General features: G+C 48.2%; 1 protein-coding gene across 1 annotated transcript in view; it reads left to right on the top strand.

The window, feature by feature from the left end:
- ITGA2B (integrin subunit alpha 2b) overlaps positions 1–27,142 on the top strand; it is a 61,815-nt gene that overhangs the window by 13,605 nt on the left and 21,068 nt on the right. The window contains 12 exon segments of the mRNA XM_081837654.1: positions 937–980; positions 1,810–1,869; positions 2,378–2,430; positions 6,559–6,770; positions 8,916–9,098; positions 10,103–10,148; positions 13,088–13,186; positions 18,931–18,986; positions 20,203–20,354; positions 24,108–24,233; positions 25,171–25,238; positions 26,290–26,437. Coding sequence (XP_081693780.1) covers positions 937–980; positions 1,810–1,869; positions 2,378–2,430; positions 6,559–6,770; positions 8,916–9,098; positions 10,103–10,148; positions 13,088–13,186; positions 18,931–18,986; positions 20,203–20,354; positions 24,108–24,233; positions 25,171–25,238; positions 26,290–26,437 — 1,247 coding nt within the window.

Genomic DNA, 27,142 nt, shown 5'->3' with positions numbered 1-27,142 from the left:
TTATTGCTAGGCATTTGAATTGCAGCTGAATACTGCAGACACAGTATACATTTAAAACACATTTAAAGCACAGTTCCCTACGCTCCCTCCCAAAAAGAATCCTGGGAACTGTAGTTTGCTAAGGGCACTGGGAATTGTAGGTATGTGAGGGTTAAACCCAGAACTGTTTGTTTGGGGGAGTGCCTTTTGGGGTGTACACAAGCCTTAGTCATGGACTGACTTTGTGACTTCAGTCCAATCAGTGTCTCCCAGCCCCAGCTTTCCCATCTGTAAAATGGGAATTATACAATTAACGTATTTTGCCAGGCTGCTGTAAGGAGCAACAGAACAACGAACTGCTGCTGTTCCTTGCCTACAGTGTGGGGCAGGGGCTTTTATCTTTTATAATATAATAATAATAATTTATTATTTATACCCCGCCCATCTGGCTGAGTTTCCCCAGCCACTCTGGGCGGCTCCCAATCAAGTGTTAAAAACAGTACAGCATTAAATATTAAAAACTTCCCTGAACAGGGCTGCCTTAAGATGTCTTCTGAATGTCAGGTGGTTGTTTATCTCTTTGACATCTGATGGGAGGATGTTCCACAGGGCGGGCGCCACTACCAAGAAGGCCCTCTGCCTGGTTCCCTGTAGCCTCACTTTTCGCAATGAGGGAACTGCCAGAAGGCCCTCAGCACTGGATCTCAGTGTCCAGGCTGAACGATGGGGGTGGAGATGCTCCTTCAGGTATACAGGACCTTTTAACGTTATCAGTAAGATTTTATGATGTTGCTAGGGCCATCCCTTCTCGGCCACAGTTTTCCAAACTCAGATAGCTCCTCCCGAGTCTCCAAGCTCAGTCTTCAGGACGCTTTAGCACAAACCTCATGTCTGGAGTGTTGTGAACTTAGCCTACTGGGTGAGTCACAACCTCTGAGATGGCTCTTCTCTTTGCAGAGTATGTTGTGGGCGTTCCTAACAAGAGCCTGACAAAAGGAGCGGTGAGTCCTGTGCAGGAGACCTACATTTTTTCTTCTGCGCATCTGGAAATAAGTGCACAGGCTGTGCTGAATTCCAGACACAAGAGGTTCCAGGGGCGTCAGGCCTGTATGCTTGTGTCGTGCCCTCCATCTAATCCGAAACAAAAGAGCCCTGCATGCTCAGAGACACCCTTGTCTTTACTGTTGTTTCAGTATACAGTGGTACCTCTGGTTGCGAACAGGATCCGTTCTGGAGGCCCGTTCGCAACCTGAAAAGAACGCAACCCTAGTCTGCGTGTCTGCGCACACGCGGGCCGTGATTCGCTGCTTCTGCGCATGCGCGTGGCGTCATTTTGCTTGTCTGCGCATGCGCAAGCGCCAAAACCCAAAAGTAACCCTTTCCGGTACTTCCGGGTCGCCGCGGGACACAACCTGAAAACGCGCAACCTGAAGCAAATGTAACATGAGGTATGACTGTATGTTCTAGGGCTGAGAGCAGTGGCACCTAGCTTCAGAGGACGGGGTATGTGCTAATAATGTGCCAAAAATAAGCCCTGTGGCACTCTGCCATTATTATTTCACATATTGTCTTGCATTGAAAGCAGGTTCTGGGGGTCATAGGGAGGAGTTATGACACAACCATGTAGGCTTTGCTTGCCACTGCCCAAATGCCTCCTTGGTTTGGGGCTCCATCTGTGCTGTTCTTACCCTGTGAAGTACACTGTGGTCACTCTCAGCAATGGAGGGCGGTGGTTGCTTTCTTACCTCCACCTTCTTGACAAATATGGAGGGTGGGAATCACTAACCCTTGAAATCCCCCTGACTCTCTTATCCCTGTCCCCTATCCTAGGTGCAAATTTTCACCTTCAAGCATGCCTTCCGTCTTCTGCGGTCCCTCCCCAGTGAGCAGGTAACGAAGCCTTGAGCAGCATGGTTTCCTTCCCTCCTGCCTCTTCCATGGCATGCTTTTCTCAGCCAGACATAATGCCAAAGGGGTATTATGAAACCTGACACAGGGCCTTCTCAGTGGCTGCACCCAAACTTGGGCACTCCCTACTGAGAGAGGCTCAGCTGGCCCTTGATGACCTTCTGCTGGCCAGCAACCCATCCTTTTTATTTATAAAGGCTTCTTGAGATTATTTTCCCCCACTGTATTTAATCTGTCGTTTTTAAATTGAATTGTGTGTTGAAATGGATGCCTCTTGCTTTTATTTGCTTTTTATCTGCACTTATTTGATTCTAATATGGTCTCATTTCAGTATTGCTTATTAAGCTATATGGATTGGCTATTTTGTATTGTTGCCTTTACTATTACTGACTGCCAGGATGATGATGATGATGATGATGATGATGATGATGATTTTAGTAATATAAAAGTGGGAGGTGCACATTGTTTTTCACCCTCTTACCTCTTGCAGGTGGCATCCTATTTTGGGCACACAGTTGCGGTTGCAGATATCAATGGCGATGGGTAAGGCCACAGGAATTAGCATTGCAGTTGGCAGTTGATTTGGATTTGGAACAGCTCTGGTCAAACTAAGGACTCAGCAACATTAGTAAAGAAAAAGCATTTTATATGTGTTATAATACTGTGACACCAGATGGCGCTGTGGACTACTGTTTTTCACTAGAGCCAGTGTGGTGTAGTGGTTAAGAGTGGTAGACTCGTAATCTGGTGAACCGGGTTCGATTCCCCGCTCCTCCACGTGCAGCTGCTGGGTGACCTTGGGCCAGTCACACTTCTCTGAAGTCTCTCAGCCCCACTCACCTCACAGAGTGTTTGTTGTGGGGGAGGAAGGGAAAGGAGAACGTTAGCCGCTTTGAGACTCCTTCGGGTAGTGATAAAGCGGGATATCAAATCCAAACAACAACAACAACAACAACAATTCTTCTTCTTCTTCTTCTTCTTCTTCTTCTTCTTCTTCTTCTTCTTTGATTTCTTGCTATGAGGTTTACAACACATTTTCCTAAATCTCCTTTTTGATGTGTCTAGATCCAGCTAGAGTTTTAATCTATCTTCCCCCTGCTATAAATATAGCTTCAGGTTGAAGACCTCATCCCCCTGCACTCAGATCCGAACCCTAACACTAGGCTTAAATTACAACCCAGTGAACTGGGAGGGATATTAATTATTGTTCCAGATATTAATAGTGCACAGTTTGAAGGTATTGGAATCATAAGAACAGACTCCTTTTGGAAGAAATAATCATCCAGGCCCATAAAAGTATTATTCAAACTTTTGCTTGCAAAACTCTTTAAAAACATAACATAAGCATCAAAGATACACCCCAAATACAGTGGTACCTTGGGTTACAGACCTTCAGGATACAGACTCCGCTAACCCAGAAATAGTACCGCAAGTTAAGAACTTTGCTTCAGGATAAGAACAGAAATTGCACGGCGGTGGCAGCTGGAGGCCCCATTAGCTAAAGTGGTACCTCAGGTTAAGAACAGTTTCAGGTTAAGAACGGAACTCGAGAACAAATTAAGTTCTTAACCCGAGGTACCACTGTATCCAAACGATGTCTTGTGCTCTCTGGAACAGGCTCAGCATCTTAGAAATAAAAGATACCGGTAACTCCCAAAATCAAAATGGTGTCTCTCTCCCCAGTTCCAGACTGCCTTAGTCTGCCTAAGGCTATGCAGCTCTTTTTGGAGAGTCATTATCACATCCTTTTGTTCTCTGCCTTTTCTGAGAAAGACTAAATAGGCAACTCCCTTTAAAATGGAGATTTGCAACTCAATACCTCCATCACATGATCAAAGGTTCACTCTGAGCACAGAGAAACAATCAACAGGTGATCATTAACTAGTTACAGTTCAGAGTCCTTTAGAAACTTACTGTGGAAAATGTTAGCCCAACGTTAGCCGTAGAATTTAGCCATTTCCCATTTTAAAGCTTCATTAATACACATACATTTTTCATTTCCATTCCAATTGAACCAATTTATACTTAACAGGGATGAGGCTCATGGGGCCAAACCTGGGCCCCTTAGAAGTACCATGTGCTAAAGCAAAGGCGAGAGTGAGGGACTGGAATGGCTATCCCAAACCGCCCCTCACTCCAGTTTAAATGGTCATACAGTAAAACTGCTGCTGATCACAATTTAAAAGTAATTCAGAAGCATGCATCCTCCCCAGTGAGCCCTCTGATTAAGACTGCTGTTTTAATCTAGAAGCTTGCACACCCCCAAACACCCCAAAAAAGTTAATTGAAGGACAATGCGTTACCTCTGTTTCCTTTCCTTTCCCCGTGAGATCTAGGTCCCCATTTTTTGAGTCTGCTGCCATCTCTTGTCAGTTGGCTGCTCCTGCAGCCTTGGCAGAAACGAGTTTAGGTTTTGCCCTGAGGAGCAAATCATTATAGTCTTCTAGAGTTGGAAGGGGCCACAAGGAATCTTTTGCCTAACGTGGGGCTCAAGATTAATGTGAGATTAAGAGTCTTGTGAGCTACAATCCCAGCAGCCAAATAAAACATTACTTCAGTTGTCTTTGAACCCCATGCTTGAGATACCACTTTTTGGTTTTTGAACCGAAAACAGACATGGGAGCTCCTGATCAGATTCAGGGCCATGGAACAATGGGAGGTGGGGTAACCCTTCCCCACATTCCCCCCAGTGAAAAGTACCCCACACCCAAGCATCTTTGTGCTGCTATTAGCAGCTTCAGGTGCAAGCGAGCTGAGGCTGATGGGATTTGTAGTCCAAAACATGTGAAGGACATTGTACTGGGGAAGGCAAGTATATGGCAATATCTAGATTTCTTGACCGCTATTCAGTGCCATGGTATCTTTATGGCTGTGTACACCCTATTCAGCCATTCTAAGCACAATACAGACATTCTAAGCCAGTCTTGGACCATAAAGAAGGCTGATCGCCAAAGAATTGATGCTTTAGAATTATGGTGCTGGAGGAGACTTTGGAGAGTCCCATGGACTGCAAGAAGATCAAACCTCTCCATTCTGAAGGAAATCAGCCCTGAGTGCTCACTGGAAGGACAGATCCTGAAGCTGAGGCTCCAATACTTTGGCCACCTCATGAGAAGAGAAGACTCCCTGGAAAAGACCCTGATGTTGGGAAAGATGGAGGGCACAAGGAGAAGAGGACGACAGAGGATGAGATGGTTGGATAGTGTCTTCGAAGCTACCAGCATGAGTTTGACCAAACTGCAGGAGGCAGTGGAAGACTGGAGTGCCTGGCGTGCTCTGGTCCATGGGGTCACGAAGAGTCGGACACGACTAAACGACTAAACAACAACAACAACAAATTATAATAATAGAAAATTTTATTTATACCCCGCCCTCCCCGGCCAGAGCCAGGCTCAGGGCGGCTAACAACAGTAAAATTACAGTAAAAATGTAATGGGGGAAAAAACACCAATTTAAAATACAAGTTAAAATGCAATTTAAAATGCAGCTTCATCAAAACCATAAGGGGAGGGAAATATAAGGGTCAGACTGAGTCCAAACCAAAGGCGACCTCTTAACAAACAACAGTGCCCAGAATTATCTGAAGGAAATCTTTCGCTTAGAACAGCCTTCCTCAATCTTGGCCCTCCAGGTGATTTTGGCCTACAACTCCCATGATCCCTAGCTAGCAGGACCAGTGGTCAGAGATGATGGGAATGGTAGTCCCAAAACATCTGGAGGGCCGAGATTGAGGAAGCCTGTTCTAAGCAAAAGATTTCCCTCAGATAATTCTGGGCACTGTTGTTTGTTAAGGGGTCGCTGGGAATGGCAACTCTGTGAGGGGTAAATTACAGTACCCAGAATTCTTTGCGGGAAAGGCTGTGTTTCAAATGTCCCTTCGCAGCCTATGTGTATTAATGGCAACCGTGCTGCTTATGTGTGGGAAGAAGGGGAAGAAGAAGCTTCAGCAGAGAACTGAAATCAATGTACTGGTAGGATTGGGTGCCTTAGATCTTCTAACTCCCCCCCCCCTCAAAGTCTGGGTGGCTTTGCAGTGCAGCTGCTAACTGTGATAGTTGAGAGTGGTGCCTCCATGCCTAAGGGCAGTCTACCTGCTTCTGCCCGAGACAAGGTTTTTAGTTGCTGCTTTGTTAATAGTGCTTTAGAGCTTGCAATTGTTTTACTGATTGATTAATTATCAATTATTCTATATGATTTTATTTTATACAATTAATTACTTTATATGATTTATGCTGCATTTGTGATGTTCTGTTATGCTATTGCTATATCTAGTTTGCAAGCCGCTTTGGGATTCATTTGAATGAAAAGCGGCATAGAAATTCTATCAGTCTGTTCCTACTGCCTGGGTCACTGAGCCCTGTGAGTGCATTTGGGTGAACTCCAAAATTGTGGAACTGCAGACTTGCGAGGGATCCCTGAAAGTCATCTAGCCCAACCCCCTGTTATGCAGGAATCTCAACTAGTTCATCCATGGCAGATGGTCTCCAACTTCTGCTTAGAAACCTGGCAGATCTGCAAATCTATTATGAAGCAGCCTGCCTGAGTTGGTTAAAAGAATGGATTACATTGGATAATGCAGACACCCTGGACCTAGAAGCAGCAGCATGTCTGGCTGGAGTCTGACATGATCAGAGCTCTAAGGGAACTTTCCTGTTCTTCCCCCTGAACTAGAAAAGATGACATCTTGGTGGGGGCCCCTCTCTTCATGGAGCGCCACTCCGACCGGAAACTCTATGAAGTGGGAAGAGTTTACTTATACCTGCAGCAGAAGACGCCCACTGCTTACAGCACCCCCTGGCAGAGGCTGACGGGCACAGATGTCTACGGTCGCTTTGGCATGGCCATTGCTTCCCTGGGCGACATAGACCAGGATGGATGCACTGGTAAGGATGGGATGGAAGGCCTTTTATCTCCCTCTCTTAACCCCCAATTTCCTATTCTCCATTCCCTCACCCCACAATCGAGTGCTCAAGGTTGACCGTCGGAGCTTCACTTACAATCACAATCCGTTCCTCACCATAGCATGGGCGGAGAGTGTTTTGTTTTAACCCGAGGGCAGCATTCCCTTCCAGGGGCCACATGCCAAGAGAGGACAAGGGCCAGAGGTGAAATTGGGCGGAGCAATGGATATGGATTTTGCCTTTCTACTGTAGCCTTATTAGACTTTACCGATTGGTGGGCTCTGCGTTGCTCCCGGACGGGAGGAAGGAAGTCAAATGACACCGAGGGTTGGTTCAGATAAAGAGTTCTTTATTTCTGCTCTCTGGAGCAGCAGAAAGGCACTTGCGTAGTCAGTCCACAGCAAGCCCAAAAAAATGAGAGATTTCATGCTGTATATATATCCTCCAGGCACCCTCTCCCCCTTCCCTAGGAATCTAGCCATGTCAGCTTATACGTGCAGGTTGACATCATAGATGTTCCTGCTCTGGTACTCTTAACCATAAAAGGGTTTTCCTTCTTGTAATCCTGACCATAAAAGGGTTTTCCTGTTCCTATATTCTTATCTTGGAACAAGAGGTCACCAACTCCAAGAACATACTCTGGTGCTTTTCCCGGACTAGGTCTGTGTGTCAGAGTGTGGTCGGGACGTAAGATAAGACCTAGACGTGTCATCCCTGTTCCACTTTGGAATGGACAAGGCCATCCATCATTACCAGCCTTCATGGACTGATAAGGGAGAGAGCTTTGAGCACTTGTTTATACAGCTGGGTTTTGGCTCAAGAGCTCAAGTTAAAGCATTTTAGAAATGCTCCCTTGGAAAAGGAAAAAAAGGTGGATTTTGGGTCCCGTTTCAAAACTGACTGCACAGAAACCCATTCCTTCACTACGGCAGACTTGTATTCTGTTAACGATAAGTTTGTGTTGAAGAAGTTTGCCCTCAGCAGGCCCTGGTAGTTGAGGGAGGAGATGGGAGGAGGATAGCAAAATAGGAGAGAGGGAGAGACAGAGAGAGATAATGTGAAGAATGCAAATGGATGTGATTAATTTAAAAAATCTCCTTAAGAGTCGCTGAAATGTATTACTCATAGATATTATGCATTTTGTGTTTTGATATTGTGATTTTATGTGGTAATTGCCCAGAGACCTGTTGGGTATAGGGTGGTGTACAAATTTAACAAATCATAATAATAAAATACTAAGGGCGTAGATACAAAACCTTGTTCCTCCTCACATTTACACATTCCTCTTTATCCTCCATGGAGGCAAGCAAGAAACATTTTCAGAAGCATTCTGAAAATTGGAAGAAATTTAAAGACTATTTTAATAGATATTGTAACATTAAAAATTTGAAGTTACCTGAAAGTATCAATTAGGCCTAGGATTAAATTAGGATTTAATTATTAAATGAGATTTAGAAGGTTAAGAAAAGTTAAGAAACTTGACTATAATTGGGATATTGTTGTTGAATAATGATATTGGAAAACTGCTACCTTTAGTTACAAGGAAATTCAGATGGGAGGGACTGGCGGAAGTCAAGTAATATGTTTATAAGGTTGGAAGTTTAATTAATTATTTATTTGTACTGTATTTGTGTCTTTGTTGTTATATCTTTTGTTGTTATTTGTTTTATTTCTCTTTCTATTTTTTCTTTTTTCTTTATTGGTTTTTTTTTAGTTTGTGTTATACTTGTAAGAAGCTTAATAAACTTTTTTTGGGGGGAGGGGGAACGTTTTCAGAAGCATTCTAGCCAAGCAAAAATGCCCAAGGAAGGTTAGACAAAGAGACCTAGAGAGCCGTGTTAGAATTCACATCCTTCCCAGAGCCAAATGTGGGAGTACCTCGAAAATCCTCAATTTAAGCCTCAGGTCCTCCTTCTGTTTTTTGAATCCTGCCTTTTCTGGGAGTGGGGGAGACCTTTGCCTTCCCCACCACACAGACGCCTTTTCTGCCTGACCTGTTTCTGCGTCGTGGGCTTTTCCTCTGCTTCTCTCTGTTTCCCCGCCATCTTTTCTGACCAAATGGGTGACTTCACCTTATCGATTTGGTTCTGTCGTGTTTACATTCCCATCCTTTCTTTCTTTCCACAGACATAGCCATCGGAGCCCCCTTCGCCGGCCAAGATGGAGGTGGCCGTGTTTACATCTACCGAGGGCACCATGAGGGCTTGAGTTCCTCGCCAACCCAGACCCTTGAGAGTCCCTTCTCTGGGCCGGCTGGGTTTGGCTTCGCCATACGCGGGGCTGTGGACATCGATGCAAATGGCTACCCTGGTAACGTACAACGGAAGTAGGCGCCATTGGGTTTTAGCACTGCCTGCACAGGCGGCGGCCATCTTAGGCATGTCCAACGGACGCGCGATCGCTGGCGCACAGATCCTTTAGGTCTCAGAAGCAGGAGGAATGAGGGTGGGGCACGGCACTTATGTTTGTGGGGGCTGGGAACGGGACCCCTATGCAAATGGGTTGCCGGCTGTATTAAATAAAGGTTTATCCATACTTAAACTTTGCCCCGCTCTTTCCCCACGAATACCCTCTCTTTAGTATTTAGATTGGAGCAAATGTCAATTTGGGCTTCCCGCAGATTTCCATTTGCTCCAATTGAGCTTCAAAGAGCAGGTTTTTGCAAGAAAATGTTTGGAGCAAGAAAAAGGGGGGGGGCTTAGACACTGAGTTTTAAAAGCAAGGACCATACCTGGAAAGTGTGGATAAGCCCTAACTTGTGAAAGAATTTTGACTCTTCAAAAGGCTATGCGAGATGTCCTGTACCTAGAAGAAAAGAATGAGACATACAATTATTTACATTTATTAATTGTCTTGCTGTTCATGGAATCCGCTGTCATGTCACAAAGCTTCTCTTTTATATTTGCTTCTTTCTTTGGGTGATGCTATCTGGAGAGCATATATTAGCTGACAATCATTTTATTTTTTAAATAAAAAAGTCTAGATTTTGCAAGGGTTGTTTTAATTAGCAGGTGGTGCAAAATTTGCTTGGGTTTTGTAGAACTTAATTCCTAAATGCATGAGTGGAGTGAGCAGAACTGGGAACCTGAGGCAGCTTGGTGAGATGCTGCAACACTGAATCGTAGAATCATGGAATTGTAGAGTTGATAGGGACCCTGAGGATCATCTAGTCCAACCCCCTGCAATGCTGGAATATGCATCTGTCCCTTAGAAGGATCAAACCTGCAGCCTTGGCATTATCAGCACCATGCTCTAACCAACTGAGCTATTGGTGGACTGCTAACTTTCTTTGCTTGTCTTGTTCCCCTTCACAGATGTGCTGGTTGGAGCTTTCAGAGCCAGCAAAGTGACTGTGTACAGGTGGGTTGATGGAGCCCCAGACCAGTGGAACGAGATTTCCCTGGAGATCTTGTTGCCTATAAATGCTCCCCCACCCCTCCCAGTTTTTTGTTGTTTAGTCGTTTAGTCGTGTCCGACTCTCCGTGACCCCATGGACCAGAGCACACCATGCACTCCTGTCTTCCACTGCCTCCCGCAGTTTGGTCAAACTCATGCTGGTAGCTTCGAGAACACTGCCCAACCATCTCGTCCTCTGTCGTCCCCTTCTCCTTGTGCCCTCCATCTTTCCCAACATCAGGGTCTTTTCCAGGGAGTCTTCTCTTCTCATGAGGTGGCCAAAGTATTGGAGCCTCAGCTTCAGGATCTGTCCTTCCAGTGAGCACTCAGGGCTGATTTCCTTAAGAATGGAGGGGTTTGATCTTCCTGCAGTCCATGGGACTCTCAAAGGTCTCCTCCAGCACCATAATTCTAAATATCAATTCTTCGTCGATCAGCCTTCTTTATGGTCCAGCTCTCAGGGAAAACCATAGCTTTAACTATTATGGACCTTTGTTGGCAAGGTGATGTCTCTGCTTTTTAAGATGCTGTCTAGGTTTGTCATTGCTTTTCTCCCAAGAAGCAGGCGTCTTTTAATTTCGTGACTGCTGTCACGATCTGCAGTGATCATGGAGCCCAAGAAAGTAAAATCTCTCACTGCCTTCATCTCTTCCCCTTCTATTTGCCAGGAGGTGAAGGGACCAGTGGCCATGATCTTCGTTTTTTTTGATGTTGAGCTTCAAACCATATTTTGCGCTCTCCTCTTTCACCCTCATTAAAAGGTTCTTTAATTCCTCCTCACTTTCTGCCATCAACGTTGTGTCATCTGCATACCTGTGGTTGTTGATATTTCTTCCGGCAATCTTAATTCCGGCTAGGGATTAATCCAGCCCAGCCTTTCGCAGTTTAGGCCCCTGCTTTTTGGAGCAACACCCCTGTGCTTCTGTTTCAAGCTCTTCAGCCAACCAGCGCTGAAAGGATTAGGAGGGAACCACGATCGTTCCCCTAGTTTGGTAGAGGTGGGGGAAGATGGTTGTCAGAAGAAATATCTTTTTGCCTGCATCACCCTGAGGATTCACTCCATGCCTACCTTCGTGTGCCTCCTCCTCGAGAGGTTCAGAGGGTGGCAACACGAGAACAGGGCCTTCTTTGCAGTGGCTCCCCATCTGTGGAATGCTCTCCCCAGGGAAGTTTGCCTGGCGCCTTCATTATACAGTCGTACCTTGGATCTTAAACGCCTTGGCTCCTGCAACAAATCAGCTCCTGAATGACTGAAACCCAGAAATGAGTGTTCCGGTTTTCAATTTTCTGAAGCTGAACATCCGGCGCAGCTTCTGTGGCTTCTGATTGGCTGCAGGATGCTCCTGCAGCCAATCGGAAGCCGCGCCTTGGTTTCCGGGAGTCGAATAGACTCCTGGAACGCATTTTATTAGAAGACCAAGCTAAAACTGTACACCTTTAGGCACCAGGCAAAAAAGTTCCTTTTTAACCAGGCCTTTGGTTAATCCGATTTACATCCTATGCCCTTTTAAAATGTGTTTTTTTGTGTGTAGGGGGATATTGGGTTGCTGTTTTTATTTTTATTAGGTATTTTGTGCTTTTATATCTTGGTTTTATTCCGTGAACAGCCCTGAGACCCCCAGGTATAGGGCAGTATATTATTATTATTAATAATAATAATAATAATAATAATAATAATAATAATAATAATACCTTGACATCTGCAGAAGTGGCCATAATTTAACTACCCTGTGGGCAGAAAGAAGGGGAGTCGGTGACAGTCACTAGCTCATTTTCAGTTGCATATATCACATGCTGTTGAACAGCAACTCTAATGCTGACAGAGGCTGATGGGAAATGGAGCCCAACATCTGGAGAGCTAGAGCAGTGACATTTCTCGTAGAGGAACATTTAGGGCCAGAGGCACCAGCGATTGGGGGGCAGGGGTTCCACATCATGACGTTGCGTGTGTGAGCATCGTACCTCCCTTCCTAAGTTGGGCAGAAGCTTCTCAGGCTTTGGGAAGGAGGTGGCAGGGGAACATTTAGGGGACTAGCCTAGTCTCCCTAGTCTAATAATAATAATAATAATAATAATAATAATAATAATAATTTATACATCGCCCATCTGGCTGGGTTTCCCCAGCCACTCTGGGTGGCTCCCAACAGAATATTAATAATAACAATAAAGCGATAAAATATCAAACATTAAAAACTTCCCTAAACAGGGCTGCCTTCAAATGTCTTCTAAAAGTCAGATAGTTGTTTATTTCCTTGACATCTGGTGGGAGGGTGTTCCACAGGGCAGGCACCACCACTGAGAAGGCCCTCTGCCTGGTTCCCTGTAGCTTCACTTCTCACAGTGAGGGAACCGCCAGAAGGCCCTCAGAGCTGGACCTCAGCGTCCGGGCTGAACGATTGAGGTGGAGACGCTCCTTCAGGTATACAAGGTCAAGGCCTTTTAGGGCTTTAAAGGTCAGCACCAACACTAACTGCACACCACAGAGCTACAGGTTCCTCAGCCCTGTTGTTGCGTACTGAATCCACCTCCTCAGCCGACCAAAGGTTTCCTTCTCCCTTAAATGAGCCACCTCATTCTCACTTGCTGCCCTATATACATGGCACCGTCTCTCAGGACACTTTTTTTACCAAGCTGGGCATCTAGCAGGCCGCAAGGTGACCGGTCCTTGTGTACAAGGATGCATTTCAAGTTAGGATAATTGCTTTATAAAGGCAGGCTGGGCTTTGACGTGATAAGGTGTTCTAAGCCCCTCGGAAGCTGTAGATTTTGCAGCACTGAGGTCTCGTGCATTCGTCACCAACACTTTGCAGTGCTGTTTGACAACAACTAAAGAATCAGCAAATGTCTCTCTTGGAACTTCCTGCCTGCTTACCCTTGTTCACTATGTTTATGGTCCCTTTCAGAGCTCAGCCAGTCATGTTTCTCAAAGCCCAGATGGTCCTGCCAGGTGCGCTGAACCCAGAGGAGAAATCGTGTACGGTAGCAGGAGTACAAGTCAACTGGTGAGCCGGGTGAGAAGGGCATTGAATCTAGATCCTTTTGTAGCCTAGGAGATTCAGGTTCTGTGCTCCAAATCAACGAGACATGTCAAAAACAATCAAGGTATGCCATTGGTTTTCCTGTTTGCAGGATTTAGTTTGTTTTTGGAAATTGGTTTTGGGGATCTTCTTGGAACCTTAACAAAATGATAATTGAAATTACCCCTCATTTAAAAATCATCTTCTTCTTTGGCGATCACTCGTAGCCGAGTAAGTTTGTCTTCCTTAACACGGTTTTAACAATGAGTCCGTAAGTGACTGTGGGGGCCAATTCTGGATCCACACGTCCTTCCACAGTGGGGACATTGGTTTCCGGGCGGGAGTTGATCACAGTGTGGATTTGCCAAGCGTGCCTTCCTCTTAGCACGTTTCTCCCTTGCGTCCTGAGTTCGAGTGTCTTCAAAGCCCATGACACCTTTGGTAAAGGCTGTTCTCCAACTTGGTAACTAGTAATAAACATCTTCTCTAAAAAGAAAAAGTTCAGAACACAACTGGGCATGGGTGGGGAGAGGAAATATAGCATAAGAAGAACCCTTTTAAACCAGCAGAGGAGGAAATCACAAATTACTTATTTCTGGGTCCATCGAAAAAAGAGTAAAGTGTGGCCAGCACTTGCAAACAAACAAGGATCATTCAGGGAGGCAAAGTTGGTTGCCGGCTCCCAGTCAATTGTACACTCATCAGCCACATCATGCGTGTTAAGTTGTGGGTTGACATAGCGGACGACACAGCGATTTCTCCAAGTAGCTCTTTATTTCGTAAGCTGGAATAGAACTGACTGCAAACAGCTCAGCCGGCCTGCTTTTATAGGCAGCCGGCTGTCAACATTGTAGCAACAACAGCCCAGAGTTCCCGCCTAAAATAACTGACGCGGACCTGAGGGAAAACTATCGACAGACCTGAGTGAAAACTATATACAGTATCCCCCTGCTGGCCCAGGGTGAAACTTCACTACATAACACCCCTCCCCACCGAGACAAGGCGTTAGTTACAATCGTAATGGTTTCCTTATATACAGCACTACGCGTAATGGTTCAATTAGGCACAAAAGCATATCGGTTACATTTCCCATACTTAGACCAACAGTGATACATGTCCAACAACATAGTCCTTTAAATAAGTCGGGCGCTTGGAAACTCTGCCAGACCGCCGGGGACTGGTAGCCAAGTCCGGAGGGCCACACAGTTCTTGCTGAGGCTGTGGTGCGACCCTAGATGGCGTTGGAACCAACTCCCCTGGATCCGCTGCTGTGGGTGGAGCCTCCGCAAGTGGAGTGGTCTGAGTCTGTGGTAAGTCTGGCAGACCCTCTGAAGTGGTTTGGTTTGGCTCCACGCTGGCAGTTTGCGAGGGAGGTGTAGGTGGGGCCTCGCCATCTGTACGTGTCTCTTCTGGAGCCGCAAGCGCAGTTGGGGGCACCTCGGTAGTGTCCAAGTCCCCAACCCTGCGCCTAAGCTGGTCTATGTGCCGTCGCCACAAGCGTCCGTCTTCGAGTGCCACCTGGTACGAGCGAGGTCCAGTGACTCCCACTACTGTGGCTGGCACCCAAGGAATGTCCCCCACATAGTTCCGGGCAAAGACCTGGTTTCCTGGGACAAATGACCGTGGCGCGTTGGCACAGCCTGGGGGTTCAGCCACGGCAAAGTCCGGGTGTAGCCGGTCGAGCGGTGACCTGAGGCGGCGGCCCATAAGCAGTTCAGCAGGACTCCTCCCTGTGGCCGCATGAGGGGTGATGTGTTGCACGAACAAGTATTCGGCGACCCGCTCATGCCAGTCTCCCCGGTCCAGGCGCGCCAGTGCCTCTTTTGCCGAGCGCACCATTCTTTCCGCTTGCCCGTTGCTGGATGGATGAAAGGGTGCCGTTAGGGCATGGCGGATGCCCAGTCCCAAAAGATACCGCTCAAACGTGCCTGACGTGAACTGTGGTCCGTTGTCAGAGACAAGGACATCAGGACACCCATGCGTTGCAAACAGGCCTCGCAGCACCCGGATGACAGCTTCGGTAGTGGTGGAGGGCATCAGGGCGACCTCCAGCCATTTGGAATAGGCGTCCACCACTACCATAAAGGTCCGGCCGTGAAAGGGGCCAGCCAGATCAATGTGCACCCTCGACCAGGGTGTCTTTGGCGTCTCCCAGGTGTGTCCCTTAGCTGCCGGTGGTGCAGGCCTCGACTCTTGACACGCTTGACAGGCGGACACCCAGGCAGTGATGGCATCGTCCATATTAGGCCACCAGACGTAACACCGAGCCAACGCCTTCATTTTGACAATTCCCGGGTGGCCAACGTGCAGAGCCTCCAGGACGCGCTGACGGAGTCCCTGGGGAATCACGACGCGGTCTCCCCACAGCAGACAGCCGCGATGAGCTGAGAGTTCATGTTGTCTGGTTGCGAAGGGCTGGAACTCCGATGCAAAAGGCCCTTGTGGCCACCCCCTCCACACCCAGTTGAGCACCCGGCTGATGGTGCGATCCTGGGCAGACGCAGAGGCCACAGTGGCAGCCGATACAGGCGCTGCCGGAAGATCCTCAATCAGAAGGAGCGATGAAGCTGGAGCCGGGTCTTCCACAAATGCTGGAAGAGGGCAACGGCTGAGGGCGTCGGCATGGCCCATCGATTTCCCCGGGCGATGGATGAGCCGGTAGTGGTAGGCAGCCAGGAAAACAGTCCATCGCAGCATACGTGGCGAGAGGACCGGTGGAGTTGGACGATCACCGGCGAGGAGGCCCAGGAGTGGCTTGTGGTCAGTGATGAGGTCAAAAGTCCTGCCATAGAGGTATTCATGGAACCTCTTCACTCCAGCCACAAGTGCCAGTGCCTCCTTGTCGAGCTGGCTGTAATTCCGTTCCGTCAGAGATAGTGTCCTGGAAAAGTAGGCGAGCGGTGCTTCTCTTCCATCTGGAAAACGGTGACTAAGGACAGCACCGATGCCAAAAGGTGAGGCGTCGCAGGCAAGGACCAGCGGCCTGGATTCACTGTACTGTACCAGCACACTGTCTGATGAAAGGAGAGCCTTAACCGCGTTGAAGGCCGCCGTCTCCCGATGACCCCAGGCCCAAGGCGTCTTTGTACTAAGGAGTCGGTGAAGAGGCTCAGCCACTGTGGCTTTGTGGGGCAGGAACATGTTATAAAAGTTCAGCAGCCCCAGGAATGCCTGCAACTCCGTCTTGTTCTTTGGGGTGGGGGCCTGCTGGATAGCGCGGATCTTGGATGTGGTCGGGTGAAGGCCGGAGGCATCGATAAGATAGCCCAGGAACTCTACCTGTGGAACGGCGATCTGGCACTTCTCCCTCTTTACCTTGAGCCCGGCCTCTTGGAACCTGGTCAGCACGGCACGGAGGCGCTCGAACAGCTGCTGGTGTGAGTCTGCAGACACCAAGACGTCATCAAAATATGGTACCACGCCCGGAAGCCCTTGCAGGAGACGCTCCATAAGGCTTTGGAAGATGCCAGGAGCCACACTCACCCCGAACTGCAACCGGCGGCAACGGAATGCCCCCCGGTGGGTGACGATCGTCTGGGCTTCAGCAGTGGCATCATCGACGGGCAGTTGTTGATAGGCTTGGGCAAGGTCCAGCTTAGCGAAGACCTTACCCTCACCCAGGGAATGCAGCAGGTGTTGGACAACAGGAACCGGATAAGCGTGCTGCTGAAGTGCCTTGTTGATCGTGCACTTGTAGTCAGCGCAGATTCTCACCGACCCATCTGGCTTGACAGGCGTGACAATGGGGGTTTCCCACTTGGCGTGGTCAACCGGCTCCAAAACTCCTTGGGCGATCAGTTTGTCCAGTTGTTCGTCCACCTTAGCCTTGAGAGCAAAGGGAACCCGGCGTGGCTTTAGCTTGATGGGGGCGACTTGTGGATCAAGGCTAAAGGAGATGGGCGTACCTGTATATTGCCCCAAGGTGCCGTCAAAAACCTCGGCAAAGTCTTTGACCAGACCCTCAGTCTCTGCGTTAGAGATGCAGTTGATTCCGGTGACTTCCAGGCCGAGGGCATCAAACCAGTCTAGCCCTAGGAGGCTTGGCCGCTGACCTTCGACCACCACCAACCGGAGCAGGCCCGAAAAATCCTTGAAGGCGATCCGGAACCGGCCAACGCCTACCACGGGAATGTCGTTTCCCTGGTAGTCTCTCAGGTGTACGCGGTGAGAGTCGAGTTGCCTTTTGGACACTCTGGGTACCAGTCTTTTGATGGTGCTCCACGACACGATGGACAGGGCAGACCCGGTGTCGATCTCCATGTCACATGGAGCTCCTTCAATGAGCACCGTGACGTTCAGCTTGCGTCGCGTAGGCGAGTCGGTTTGGCCAATCGTGGTTCCAGACGGGCAGCGGCAGTTGGTGAGAGCGAAACAACTTTCCTTGGCAGACTGGAGTGAAGGCTTGGACTTGCGAGTCGATGAAGGGGGGGTGTCAGACGGAGCCGATCGGCAGACCTTAGCGATGTGGCCCCTTCTGGAACACTTCCTACAGATGGCATCTCTGAATCGACACTTGGCACGGGAATGGTTGCCTCCGCAGCCGGCACATTCCGGTTGGCCCTTGGACTTCTGTTGGAACTTCCTGTGCTCCCGCTTTGTCTGGTGCACGTCATCATCTTCACTGGAGGATGCCTCATCACTGCTGGCCTCTTCATGATGCACCGGAACTGGCTCCCTAGCAAGACGCGGGCTGCTGCACTTGCGGATCTCCTGGGCGGAGCGTTCAGCAGCTTCTGAGGCCACAGCCTCCTCAATGGCTTTCTGCAGCGTGAGGTCTGGCTTGGCGAGGAGACGCCGTTGCAGATGGATGTCCCGGACCCCGCAGACGATTCGATCCATCAGGGCATCGTCTAAGTCTCGGAACTCACAGTGCATTGCAGCCTGTCGCAGGGCGGTGGTGTAGTTGTTGATTGACTCCCCCTCTGCCTGGTTCCGGTGGTAGAACGCATGGCGGGCAGCAATCTTGGACGGCTTTGGTGCGTAGTGGTTGCGGAGCTTCTCTTGGATCGTGTCCCATGGTGTTGCCTGGACTGCTTCAGGCGCAACCAATGCTCGGGCCGTCTCAAACACCTCAGGCCCACAGAGGCTGAGGAATAGGCCCCGCTTACGATCCTTTGATACTGCTGTCAGCTCGTTGGCTTGGAGGTAGCAGTCGAACCGAGCGAGGTAGGAATCCCATGATTCAGAGGCTGGCGCAAACGGCGGTAGAGGCACAAGTGAAGCCATGATTCCGATGCCGGCGTGAAGGGCGATGGATGGAACACAGTGCTCTAGCCAGAACAGTCAGCTCTGAATTGGTTCTGTCCAGTGATTTCGCTCAGTGATTTCGCTCAGTGATTCAGCTCAGTGATTCAGCTCAGTTCAGAGGCTGGCCGCATCTGGCTGTGCTCTGATGTCCATCTATCCCATCCTCGTCGCCAGTGTTAAGTTGTGGGTTGACATAGCGGACGACACAGCGATTTCTCCAAGTAGCTCTTTATTTCGTAAGCTGGAATAGAACTGACTGCAAACAGCTCAGCCGGCCTGCTTTTATAGGCAGCCGGCTGTCAACATTGTAGCAACAACAGCCCAGAGTTCCCGCCTAAAATAACTGACGCGGACCTGAGGGAAAACTATCGACAGACCTGAGTGAAAACTATATACAGTATCCCCCTGCTGGCCCAGGGTGAAACTTCACTACATAACAATGCGTGAAACAGTCCTCATTGCTTTCCTTCTCTTCAACGCAGCTTCACAATCCAGATATGTGCCGAAGTGTCAGCAAAGAGGATTCCTCAGAAAGTTGGTGAGTGTTGCATTGACTGTGGGAAGAGGTGGAGGTCTTGTGGTCAAGCTGCTGCAGTACTGGGGAGAATGAGATTGGCAGAATGGACTAAACTTATAGATAATAGCCATCTTTCTGTTTCGGAGGCTAGCTTGCCTCTGTTTGTGAATGATAGGTTTTCCAGAGGTGGAGGCAGTGATCAGGCAGGATTTCCAGGTTTTTTTCGTTCCTCTTCAAGACATTTCTGGGGAAAATAAAAATCTGCTGCATTCACACAATCGGCAGTAAAGGTGTCTACTATCGCACTAAGAGGGAAGTCACTCATGCTGGTCTGTAAAAATTATTGTTGGGACATAGTCCAGGAATTTGGCTGATGAAGGAGTACAGTTCCTGCTGCATGCTTCTGTGGCTACGGTAAGTATGCAGCCACCAGTAGCAAGTCACCAGTAGGAAGTGGATGGAACCCTACGGTGTTTTGCTCCAGACCTTTTGATGTCCAGCGAGTAGGAAAGGTGTTATTTTGCTATCCCAGCTAAGGGTGCAAAATTAGCACGGGTTGTGTTTGTTTATTTTATTTTCCATTTTTAGATTTATAAACTGCTTAATTTTTTAAAAAAAGGCTCTGCAAGGTGTACACGAGACAGTAAGAAATTATCGACAATACACGGACGAGATCAGCAAAAATTTAAGAGCAAATGCTAAATTAGATAGGATGGTTTAAATATAAAAACGGTGTTTAGCAGACCCCTAAAACAATATAAATATAAAACAAAAGGGACGCGGGCGGCACTGTGGGTTAAACCACAGAGCCTAGGGCTTGCCGGTCAGAAGGTCGGCGGTTCAAATCCCTGTGACGGGGTGAGCTCTCGTTGTTCGGTCCCTGCTCCTGCCAACCTAGCAGTTCGAAAGCACATCAAAGTTCAAGTAGATAAATAGGTACCGCTCTGGCGGGAAGGTAAACGGCGTTTCCGTGCGCTGCTCTGGTTCGCCAGAAGCGGCTTAGTCATGCTGGCCACATGACCCGGAAGCTGTACGCCGGCTCCCTCGGCCAATAAAGCAAGATGAGCGCCACAACCCCAGAGTCGTCCGTGACTGGACCTAATGGTCAAGAGTCCCTTTATCTTTACCTAAAACAATATAACAAGCATGTCTGCCTAACGTTACCATTTCTCACTCTCGATCACCACCCGCTGTGTTTGCTTTCTGCTAATTCCCTCCCCCTCCGCCATTCTGCTAGACCTGAATGCCGAACTTCAGCTGGACCGCATGAAGCAGAAATACGGGCGACGGGTTTTGCTGCAGCAGACCAGCCAATCGAGCCAAACGTTCCTGCTGAAACTGTCAAGAGACAAACCCAAAACCTGCCAGGATGTTGATGCCTACCTGCGGGTATGAGACATGGGCAAAGCATGGCACTTCATATATTTTGGGAGGTGTACAGGGGGAAGCCTTCGGAGTAGTAGATTTGTACTGGACAGTTCTTGCCTCGTTCTGCTTTGTTCTGAGAGCCAGTGCGGTGTAGTGGTTAAGAGCGGTAGACTCGTAATCTGGTGAACCGGGTTTGCTTCCCTGCTCCTCCACATGCAGCTGCTGGGTGACCTTGGGAAGTCTCTCAGCCCCACTCACCTCATAGAGTGTTTGTTGTGGGGGGGGGGAAGGGAAAGGAGATTGTTAGCCGCTTTGAGACTCCTTCGGGTAGTGATAAAGCGGGATATCAATTCCAAAGTCCTCTTCTTGTTTGTTGTTCTGTAACGCTTCTCCCCCTGTTACGGCCTTATTGCCATCTGGAGGGGCGCTCTTTGCCCTGTAGCGCAACAAAGCAGGACAAAAGACGAACTGGAACATTTGCGGTATAAAAAGTGACCGGTTTTCAGCAGGAAGTTGTGGGACATGTGCTAATTGGAAGTGAAGCATGCACTGATTGGAAACTTCGGCAGGCACAAACAGTATGGAAAGGGAGGTCATGTATAAATGCCCCAATGCCGCAATGAGTGCAAATCATCATGAATACACAACAGGTCCCCCAGAAATGCAGAGGAAGCATAAGGAAAAATGCTTCTGAGTACATACAGAGTGCATTGCTCCCCCTCCTCTGTATTGCGAGATCAACCACAACCTGTACTGGCATCCCTGGGACCAGATGGCAAGGTGATCACAGACCTACCATTTTTTGCAAATCTGGCTTGCGAAACTCAATGGCTTTTCCTGTTTAGGGAAGTTTTTAATGCTTGATGTATTACAGTATTTTAATATTTTTTTGGAAGCCGCCCACAGTAGCTGGGGAAGCCCAGCCAGATGGGCAGGGGATAAAAATTATTATTATTATTATTATTATTATTATTATTATTATTATTATTATTACTATTATTATTTCCTTGTTTTGGGAGCAAGAGATCCTTCCTGAGCATTCCTGCCACCTTTGCTTCTGGCAAGGCTCCTCTAAGACACCCAAAATCTCTCCCCATCATTGGAGCTCCATGCTTGCACCTGTTAAAGTGATGCCAGGGGAAAAGGGGAGGAACTTGGGAGAAGGAATGTGTGTGAGTGAGGTCATTGTTCCTGGTGCTGATGCTGGGTGAGCATCCTTTGTCAAACTGGCAGCTTTCTAATAGGCCGTTCACCAATAGGATGCATTAGTGGAGATGATGATGATGATGATGATGATGATGATTTATTTATACCCTGCCCATCTGGCTGAGTTTTCCCCAGCCACTCTGGGCGGCTTCCAATCGAGTGTTAAAAACAATACAGCATTAAATATTAAAAACTTCCCTAAACAGGGCTGCCTTCAGATGGGCAATTCACCTGCATGGTGGCATGTAAGAATATGATGTAGTTCTGCAGTTTGAAATTTTGACAGCCAGTCGGAAGGTAGAGAGCAGTGGTTCAGCTGGGCTGGCAACCATCTGGGCAGGTTGCTGGAGTCCAAGCAATTGCTTTCCTGGGATATGACGTAGGGTAAGTGGCTGTGTTGCCTATTGAAGGAGGCTGCAAACTATACATTCAAAGCACATCCACCCTACCTCAAAGAATTCTGGGAAATGTGGTTTGTCAAGGGTTGCTGGGATTGTAACTCCCTGAGAGGCAAACTACAGTGGCCAGATTTTTTTGCAGTGGGAAATAAGTTTCAAAGAGTGCTTTAAAGGTATAATGTGAATGTATTTGCCTCTGTGGTGTAAATAAATATTGCAGAGACCAGGGCCAGCTCAGGGTAAACTGCAGTTACCTTTAGGTAAAGGTAAAGGGACCCCTGACCATTAGGTCCAGTCGTGGCCGACTCTGGGGTTGCGGCGCTCATCTCGCTTTATTGGCTGAGGGAGCCGGAATACAGCTTCCGGGTCATGTGGCCAGCATGACTAAGCCGCTTCTGGCGAACCAGAGCAGCGCACGGAAACGACGTTTACCTTCCCGCCAGAGCGGTACCTATTTATCTACTTGCACTTTGATGTGCTTTCGAACTGCTAGGTGGGCAGGAGCTGGGACCAAGCAACGGGAGCTCACTCCATTGCGGGGATTCGAACCGCCGACCTTCTGATCAGGAAGCCCTAGGCTCTGTGGTTTAACCCACAGTGCCACCCATGTTCCCCAGCTCAGGGTGCTTTGCTGCAAATGCGTGCTACCCTGCTGAAATCAAAGCAAACCCACAGATTACAGCCAAACTCTGGAAATCTGGATTTTCTGGGTAAGCATGAAAGGGGCTTAAGGCTGACCAAGTAATTTTTGCTGCAAATTGCAGAAGTGACTCTTCCTGGCAGGAAAAATGCAACCCTAAGAAATCAAACAACTAGCCATTTGCTGCCCTTTCAAAGCAGCCGAGACCAGCCACCTTGAATCAGTTGTCTCTTATCTAAAGGTAGACTTCACGGTGTGTCCTCAGCTAAAAGGAACCCAGACCCTTGTGAAACTGCCGTTTGAAAGACATATTGGCACCACACACACAAAGCGTGAGAGAGACGGCTGTTTTATGTTAGTTTTTTGTTACTTCAGATGTTGCTGGAACCAGCCTCGCATCTTCTAGGTGAGCGTTGGAGAGAAATTTTTAAAACATCCAATTTTTAAAATAAAAAATCCCAAGTATGTTTTCTTCCAACACACCCATGAAGAAGGGCATCATGCATGCTATTATTGAGTGTATGCCTGCATATTCAAACCATTTCACAGACCCCAGGTAGGGATGGCATTCCAGGTCATAGCTGTCAACTTACAGATTTGAAAATAAGGGACCAGCAGCCTCGAAAATAAGGGATCAGCAGCCAAAATAAGGGATTTTGCTTAGCTTATACATAAATCCGGCACTGATGGAGCCATGCTGCTTTTGCAGTTATGAAAGAGTTATGAAAGGGATGCAGAGGGGGAAATCACTACATTAAGATGCTGCACTGGTTGGAGGGGATGCTAAGCAGCATGTCCTGGCGCGAGGAGTTCCATTGGCCCTTCCCCGCCCAAGAGAGGGGGAGGGAGAGAGACTCTTGCCCACGCCGCCTGTGAGCCCGGCATGAGGCGGTTGCGGCACAGCCGCTGAAGTGCCACCCTTCTGCGTCCCTCCCCATCCCCTCCTCTTCCTCCTCCCTCAGGCCGCCTCCTCAGCCGCTGCTGCCACTGCCGCTGCCGCCTCCGGCTTCCCCTGGCAGCGCGGTGGAAGTCTCACAAGAGAGGGGCTGCCTGCCCGCCCGCCGCCACCCGTCTCCTCACGACGCACCCCTGAGGGGGAAAAGGGAGAGACGGAGACGCGGCAGCTCATGCCCACGTTCTCTCTCTCGGCGGAGGACCCCAAGCCACTGCTTCCCTCCTGAGCCGGGCGAGCATGAAACCTGGGAAATTTAAGGGACATCATCAATAAGGGACAGCAGCGGGACATGACGCTGGGATAAGGGAGTTTTCCGCCAAATAAGGGACGGTTGACAGCTATATTCCAGGTGTGGCCACTGGCGTTTCCGCCTTTTAATTCTGGCAGGTGCCTTGCCGTTTCGATAGTCGTGCGGCGTGACACGTAGTAGTTCCAGCGAGCTCCGTTTCTGCATCTGGGCAAACTGCGGAGACTTTATCTCTGTTAATGCCGAGCTGTTGCACTTTGAACAATTGAAGTGAAAAGATGAGCTAGCCTTAGGGGGAATCTCTGAGCCACTTCTCTGCCTCCCACAGGAGGAGGGCGATTTCAAGGACAAACTGAGTCCCATTGTCGTGAGTTTCAACTTGAGTTTGGCATCGGCATCTGCAGACGGGGAGATGCAGCCTGTGCTGTCTGGCCAAACAATGGTCCAGGATCAGGTGAGATGCACCACCAGCCTCAAAGCTTTGGCAGTGTATGACTTTGATTCCACTGTTTTAAAGCCGCTGACTGCTTCTGTATTTCTTTTGTGTACTGGTATTTTGATTTTCTTCCATTGCTTTTTTTTTGTAATTTTAAGCCACCTTGGGACCCTATTGAAGCTGAAATAAGCTAGCAAACAGAATCATAGAATTGCCGAAATGGAAGGGACCCTGAGGATCATCTAGTCCAACCCCCTGCAATTTGCAGCTGCCCCAAATACATAAACAAAATTGTCACTTAGTCAAGTGCTAAAATGCTTAAATTAGAATCGCATCCTCTGAGCCAGAAACCAGGCTTCCTGATCCCAGGAATATGAGCCTGGTGTGTATGAAATTGTAAGGGAGTTGCCTTTTGCGCATGCTCAGGGAGTCCTCTCCCTCACAATGCTGAAGACTGAGTTTTGGCTTTGAAAGCATGATAGCCAGAACCAGGAGGGGTGGGGGGTGGATATAAGCACTGACATTTAGATTTTCTGGATTCTATCCCCCCTAAGCACTCTAACGGTTAATGCTGTTAGACAATTATAAAGAGATAGGATTGTTTATCTGAATGACAGATAACCACGTTGATTTCCCATCTGCACTACAGGGCCATGGGATCCTTCTGCAATCTTTCATGTTGAGCTTGAACACATCACCCCCAACCCACATCAGAGCTCTTGCACACCTCCTTCCTGCCCCATGTTTTCTAGGCGCTTTAAGGCTCTGGATCTGAGCCCCGTTTTCCCCAGTAAAACCCTCTCTTTAATGCTGAATTGGAACAAACAACGTTTCAGGTTTTCCGCGGACTGCTGTTTGTTCCGATTTAGCGGTAAAGAGCAGGGAAAGTGCTGAGGCTCCAGGTGGGATTGCTCATCACTCAGTCAAAGCTCAGCCTGTTTGTTACATCCCACAGACCCGTATCATTGTGGATTGTGGAGAAGACAACATCTGCATCCCAGACCTCCGACTCTCCGCTCACACGTAAGGACCTGCTCCTTGCAGCACCAACAGCTGTCTCTTCTTGAGTCTCAAGAATGCTAGTCCTGGTGATCTAACCTGGGGCTGTCGTCCAAAACGAGGAAGTTCAGGGTTCAGATTTTCCTTGAATCTGGAATCCCAGTCCTTTTACTTATAGAAGTGTGGTATGTGAGAGGCTGTAGTGGCCCAGGGCAGCGGGAAGGCAAAATGCTCTGGACATTATTTTATTTATTTTATTTATTACATTTATATACTACCTTTATCTTCCAAGGATCTCAAGATGGTGCACATGGTTTTACTTTAAAGGCCCATTTAAAAGACAGAACTGACGGGACCAAATGTATGTCCCTTGGAAGAGAGATCTACAATTATGGGGCCACCACCGAAAAGGCACTGTCTCTTGTGCCCACCACTTTAGCTGACCTTAATGGGAAACAGAAGAATAGCAGTTCTGATACTGATTTGAAGGGCTGGGCAGATTTATATGGTGTGATACAAACTACAGCTACATTCACTGTGTTTCATTTTGGGCTCCTTCAAACCACCTGCTTATTTAGCATTCATCATACTCCTCTTACACAAAGCATATGCAATGGTTAGACTGTGTCCAGCGAGCAGTCAATTTCGTTTGTCTGCAGGACAGTTATATGACAATGATTTGCTGCACCCCAATTTGCTTGCAGGGCGGTTTGCACATCTTCCTACACATCGTTCGCTCATCACCCCACACTTCTCAGACAATTTCCCCATCACTTTCCTAACTGCAGAAAGCCTCTCTCTGTGTCTGTTTCTCGTGGATTTGCTGCACCAGGCCAAGAGAGCATTTAATCTGCTTTAACTTTGCAAACCTAAAGATCCCTCCTGCAATATAGTGACAGCCTGGAGGCACCCGGGGTGAGCTGTCACGATTGCTCAGCTAAGACAATAAAATGTAACCTGAATCTTGCAGCTCCCTCTTTTTCGTACAGTGATTTCCTAATGCACAGCAAAAGGCATTTCTTATAACTCTGTCTCTCTCCCTGCATCCCACCCCTGCTATGCGGTTGTGTCTCAGGAACGAAGGCTCCCTGCTAATTGGGGCAGAGAATGTGCTTCTCCTCCAGACCACGGCGATGAATTCTGGTGAAGGAGCCTATGAGGCAGAACTGGTGGTGGAGCTGCCACACGGAACTTACTTCCAGACAGCTAACAGCGACGGGCAGGTAAGACCTTTCACTCGTAGCTGGTCCACGCTGCTGAGTTATAGTTGTTGGGAAACTGTGTACGTGCAGCTACTCACACAGAGTCAATTAAGGTTTGGCAGACAGCCAGAAGGCAATCTGAAGGAGTAAGTCTGCCTGGTGATAACAGAGACATGGAGACAACTCCCTGATTGGTCAAGCTCTCTCAAGGGAGTGATAATTAATGGCCTACTAACTGGAATGTGTTAGTTCAGTGTTCAGTATTCAGAGGTTCTGTGTGTCAGTGTAGGAGTTGTGAGTCGTGTCAGAGAGAGCTAGCTAAAGATCTGTGTTCTGTTCCTGTAAATAGTCCACTGTATATAATAAACACCTAACTACAAGTTCCTGGTTCCTGCTTCGTCTATCCTGTCTGCAGCGAAATTGCCAGTTGCTTCCGTGGATTCTGCGTTTACTCTGCTAGGTCTGGCTAAGGTCCTGCAACTAGTCAGAAAGTTGCGAAACACCAGTAGTTTTTGCCAATAGTCCTTTTATTGAGCCAAGCCACAAAATGTTGTTGTTGTTGTTGTTTAGTCGTTTAGTCGTGTCTGACTCTTCGTGACCCCATGGACCAGAGCACACCAGGCACTCCCGTCTTCCACTGCCTCCCGCAGTTTGGTCAAACTCATGCTGGTAGCTTCGATAACACTATCCAGCCATCTCATCCTCTGTCGTCCCCTTCTCAAGATG

The sequence above is a fragment of the Podarcis erhardii genome (genome assembly GCF_964252035.2).
Source record: "Podarcis erhardii genome assembly, chromosome: 13".
NCBI classification, from domain to species: Eukaryota; Metazoa; Chordata; class Lepidosauria; order Squamata; family Lacertidae; genus Podarcis; species Podarcis erhardii.
This window is presented reverse-complemented; position numbering and strand designations above follow the sequence as displayed.